Raw genomic sequence first — 5353 nt, 5'->3', positions numbered from 1 at the left:
CACAAGCTCTCCCGTTTAATGTGCCTGTACACTTGGCTATTTTTCCAGGGGGTCTGTGGAGTGGCATCTATCTTCCTTTTTCACACTATCTTATCAGTTGCTTCCATGAAAGTGTTTCCTTCTGAAACTGCAGAGGACTCAAATACCATGCCATTCCTTTAGCATCTTATCCCAAATGGCAAACCCATGACTATTTTGAATTTCTCAAAAAGGATCTAAATGTTTTTCCCTGCATTGGCCCACTGGTTATTGGCTGAAGCCTTCAGAGAAGTTTAAGCACCAAAGTGCTAAAAGAAGCATACCAGGCTGTGCCGGACACTTCAACTGCCATCTCATGGGCAAAGATGTCCAAGTAGCTGCTGTCCTCCTTTGTTTCAACAGTTGGTCCACTGGTGACATTCACAAGAATTGTTTGAGAAGAGTAAAATATCAAAATCGGGATGAGTGTGGGTTCAAGAGGAGCATAAATGGGAACACCAGAGGCAAGAATCTCGCTTCTTCAAAGGGGTTCTTTAAAGGAGCCTAGCATGGAGGGCATAGCGGACGCAGAAGTGAAAACAAATAAAAATGCCCTTCTCTCTTGAGTTTGAAGTTATCACAATAAATGTGTATGCTGAGACTTGTCTCAGTCAGGGTTTCTATTGCTGTAATGAAATCCATGACCAAAAAGCAAGCTGGGGAGGAAAGGGTTTCATTGACCTACACTTCCACGGATGTAGTCCATCATTGAAGGATGACAGGGCAGGAACCTAGAGGCAGGAGCTGATGCAGAGGCCTTAGAGGGATGCTTCTTGCTTGCTTCCTGGCTTGCTTCTCATGGCTCTCTCAGCCTGATTTCTTATAGAACCCAGGATGGCACTACCCACAATGGGCTCGGACCTCCCACATCCATCACAAATTAAGAAAATGTCCTATAGCTGTCTCTTATGGAGGCATTTTCTCAATTGAGATTCCCTCCTTTCAAATGACTCATGCTTGTGTCAAGCTGACATAAAACTAGCCAGGACAGGGATGACAACAGGGAGGGCTACACCTTGATAGTTCCAAAGAGGGAATGCTGACAAAGGGAAGGCACTAGCACAGCAGAAGTGAGACCTTAGAGCTTGTTCTGGGGATAGCAGGATGTTGACCCATCCTAATAGGAAGGAAGGTATTGACAGACGCTAGATGCTAAGGGGAGATGTATGAATGGGCCAAATGGCTGGGTTTATATGCTGGAGGTTTGAAAAGAGAAGAAAGAGTAGGATATGCCTGTCTAGGAAAATGGAAGGATGAATGGGGTAGGATATTGCAATGACTTGAGCCCCAGCTTAGAATTCAGTCATCAACGTAATTGAGACCAGAACAGAAAGGGATGATGTGACCTTGACCATAACTGTGCTGAGGTGGTTCTATCTGTCTTTCTGCTCTACAAAGTTGTAAGGATTCAGGATATCATTGTTACGAAACTCAGCTTTGAATTACTTCACACTTGTCTTTGGCAAATGTTTTCAGCTTTGTCTAAAACAGTTCCAGTATCTCCTGAGACAGCATCTGGCTTCTGCCACTGACTTACTCAGTAACTAATGTAAGTATATGACCAAAACACTTTTTGCTTTACTCGTTAGTCATGTCAACTTGACACACAAATTAGAGATATCTGAAAGGAGGGAGCCACGAATGAGAATATACTTCCATAAGATCCTGCTATATATAGGGCATTTTCTTAATTAGTGATTGATGGCTAAGGGTACTTTTCTGAACCAGTAGTCCTTGGTTCTATGAAAAAGAAGACTGAGCAAGCCATGAGGAGCAAACCAATACCCGTATTCCTCCATAGCCTCCTCATCAGCTCCTACCTCAAGTTTCCTGCCAAATTTGAACTCCTCTTCTGGCTTCCTTCAGTGATGAGCAATGTAAGCCAAGAAAGCCATCTTCTCCCTCAGGTTACTTTGGTCATGGTGTCTCATCACAGCAATAGTAACACTAACTAGGACAGTAATCACTATATAGGAGCACCCAGCTCTCATCTCTTTATCCCCATAGCTACTCTGTGAGACTTATAGAATCTGGGACTCAAAGGGATGGAATTATCCTTTAAAGTTCAGGTTTCATAGTACGTCTACCTAAAATCCCATTTTATTTCTTCTTTTTACTTTTCCACATACAGAATTGACGTTGATTGTGTATAGCTACATTGTAGGGCTTTATGTATTATGTTCTTGTATTCCAGATCCATATTCTTGCCAGTGTACTCTCAGTAATCCAAGATTTTAACTAGAGTTGCCCAGTAGCAAAATAGCCTTGTTTGTTGGCAGTCTCATGATGTTTGTAATATACAAGACATCAAATGACCTGGAGTCATTTGAAATTTGAAAGATTTGGGAATGAGCACTATGCTGACTGAAAATCAGTACTTAGCTACAAATGCACTTTCCACACACCTTTTGGCGGAGGGTGGTGGGTATAAGAAACGATTCATTTATGTGGCCCTGGGAATTGCAGAACCACCAGTCCAGTGTGTGTTCTTTGCTGCAGGCACAGATGCAGTGTAAGCTGCAGCGCATAAACCCCTCTAAGAAAAAAATCACTGCTCGGTTAGATTTTGATTTTTGAGTAACAGTTGCCCACCTGATAGAGAAAATGATAAGAAAAGTGTATTTATTTTCTTCCCACAGCTAAAAGCTGATCATACTTCTAAAATTTGTAGAGATTGTCCAAGAAACTGTGCAAAATCCTCATCCATCACCAGAAGCCCCTGGTCAGGAAATGACAGTGCAGTAAATATCTTCAGCAGCCACCTTTTAATGTACAAGCTGTTTTCGGTTGGAATTTTCAGCGCTCGCATAAAACACACTGTCATGAGTGACTGCTTGTGCTCCAAAGTCATTACTATGGGGATAATGGAACATCTCTCAGCGAATAACCAAAAAACTTTAAATGTCATGTCAAGTTTGTTGGAGCCATTTTCACACCCTCTTCAAGGTTATATGAATATTGAGACAGTCTGCTTTTTAAAAGTTGGAGACCTCTGAGAGACTCGATCCTAAGGTTGCACATGTGAGAGTCGGTTAATTAGAAGAAAGTTTACGTCTCAGAGAATCAACCAGCAGCACTTAATCACTGCCCATTATGGTGTCAAGATCATAGTCTCTCGCCAGTATGTATGTGTATGTATGTATGCACACATGTAGATGTAGATATACTACTCAATGTCATTATGACATAATTATGTAATTATGGTTTCTAGAAAACGCAATTTTCCTGATAACTTCATTATTTTTAAGGGATTTTTTTTTAATTTTATACTTCTTAAGAGAGTCAGACTTTTTCTTTGAAAAGAAAATCTTAGTCTAATTCCTCTGTTGGGTCATAATCTATGCAGACTTTTTATTTATCCAGTGTGTTTATTGAACTCTTACCTTAGCTAGGACTATTATAGGTACTGAAACTACATGGTATTGAAAATGAAGCTGTTGCTCAGTTGGATGTACATCCTAGTGAAAAGATACGCAGTGTAGACAAGTCATCTATGCATATGGTACATGTGCTTGCTGTGATGCTCTAAGCCAAGAATAAGGGGAAGAAACCGAGTGATGCAGGCCATGAGGTCCATCCTAACGGTTAGAGACGGCCTCTGCGTGTCATTGTTGTTTGACCAAATCCTGAATGAAACATGGGATAAAACTGATGGTGTTCTGGTAACATGTTTCAGCATAAAAGAAGGAAATGGGCCATTTTCTACTCTCATCGATTCTTCACTGCTTACTTTATCTCTACCTTCCTGCCAGCTATCTCCAGTCCATCAAAGAGGACTTACTCACTGACAATAGTTAAAAAGACGTTTTATAACATGCCTGGACCTTGGTTTTCACACTGACAAGTTTCATGTTTCTTTTTTCCTTACTGTAGAAAATCAGAAAATGCAGTTGACAGAAGGGTCACGTCCACACCACAGTATCAATTGCAACTCCACCAGGACTCCAGTCGCCAAGGAGCTTAATTATAATCTAGACACTCATGCGTCTATAGGGAGGATCAAGGCCGTTGAGAATGAAGCCTGTAATGCAGAAAGCAACAGAAAAAAGGAAATGGAACTTCTTGGCTCTGTTGCTAAAAGCGAATCAGTTCCTGAAGTTGAAGCCCTGCTGGCAAGATTACGAGCTTTATAAATGAAACTGGTTAAAAAAAAAAAAAAAATGATTAAGCCAAACACCAAGCCATGCTTTCAGCTGTAACACTTGAAAAGTTACTTTTATGTAAGTGACTTTATATAGTTCTAAATTATGATATATATTAGAAAAAGTAAAGCTAAATACATGATTGCAATACTTTTCCTGTGTGCTTGAAGTTTTTGCATTACTCAAGATTGTAATAGGCTTTAATGCTTTTATTTTTGTCTTCTGGTATTCCTTTATTCTGTATTTGCCAATTAAATTATACATGTTGCTTTAGAGAGCAAGGAAGCAGCCATGTGTTCAACTGTGTCCTTAAGAAAATGAAATCTTTCTAAGTAAGTTTTACCACTTCAACATTAATGAAAGAGCATCAGGCTGAAGACTTGGTGTCTGTCCCTACCTGCTTCGAATTTGCTATCTGAATAGACGCAAATGTTTCCAATACAGAATCAGAAATGTGTGTGTGTGTGTGTGCAAGCCACAATGACCAGTATTGGCTCACATTAACTAACACTGGAAGACACACTTCCAAAAACAATGCAGTAGGAATGTTTGCACTTTCTTTGCAAAACATACAGGCATTTTGCAAAGTAGGAATGTGTGTGTGTGTGTGTGTGTGTGTGTGTGTGTATCATCACAGTACTACCTTGGTCTTACCCAAGGGGACACTTTCACCCTCAGTACTATGGCTTTGAACTAAAATTACCATTTGGAAATTTCCCAAGGAATAAATTTTTTATTTTTGACAAACTTAGGATTTCATTTTTTTTTTAAGCTGACAATCAGTAACTGTGACAACAATCTGATGTTTCAGGGACTGTTTCCATATGCAAATGTTTCAGTTGTACCTCACTTGGCACCTTTCCTTTGTTATTTCCTTATCAAGAATAAATAAATAAACTTGCTGCTTGCACTAAAAGACGTATGTCTCTTCTCTTGCTCATATTCTTTGGATGTGATGGAGGCAGATGTAGTCTAAGCATCCCTTTTGCCTTATTACTTGTAATGAGTGAATGCTCTTTAACTTTCCGTTAAAGGCAGCTATATGCAACTAGTCTGGCAAGGTCTGCTGCATTTTATGCCCTTCCTTAAGTCACCACCTCCTTTCAGCTCCAAGTTAATAAAATTAATTAGACTATGAACCAAGCTCTCTTCATAGTCATGAAAGAAGCATTTATCCACAGTATTGTAAGAAT

General features: G+C 39.9%; 1 protein-coding gene across 3 annotated transcripts in view; it reads left to right on the top strand.

The window, feature by feature from the left end:
* The window catches only part of Diaph3 (diaphanous related formin 3), a 473693-nt gene extending 468647 nt beyond the window's left edge, over positions 1 to 5046 (top strand). For all 3 annotated transcript variants that reach the window (XM_029469353.1, XM_021182083.2, XM_021182084.2), the window contains one exon: positions 3892 to 5046. In XM_029469353.1, coding sequence (XP_029325213.1) covers positions 3892 to 4151 — 260 coding nt within the window. In that variant the 3' untranslated portion in view covers positions 4152 to 5046. The remainder of the gene's footprint in view (positions 1 to 3891) is intronic.
* Positions 5047 to 5353: the final 307 nt, after the last annotated feature.

This window comes from Mus caroli, chromosome 14 (assembly GCF_900094665.2).
Source record: "Mus caroli chromosome 14, CAROLI_EIJ_v1.1, whole genome shotgun sequence".
NCBI lineage: Eukaryota > Metazoa > Chordata > Mammalia > Rodentia > Muridae > Mus > Mus caroli.
This window is presented reverse-complemented; position numbering and strand designations above follow the sequence as displayed.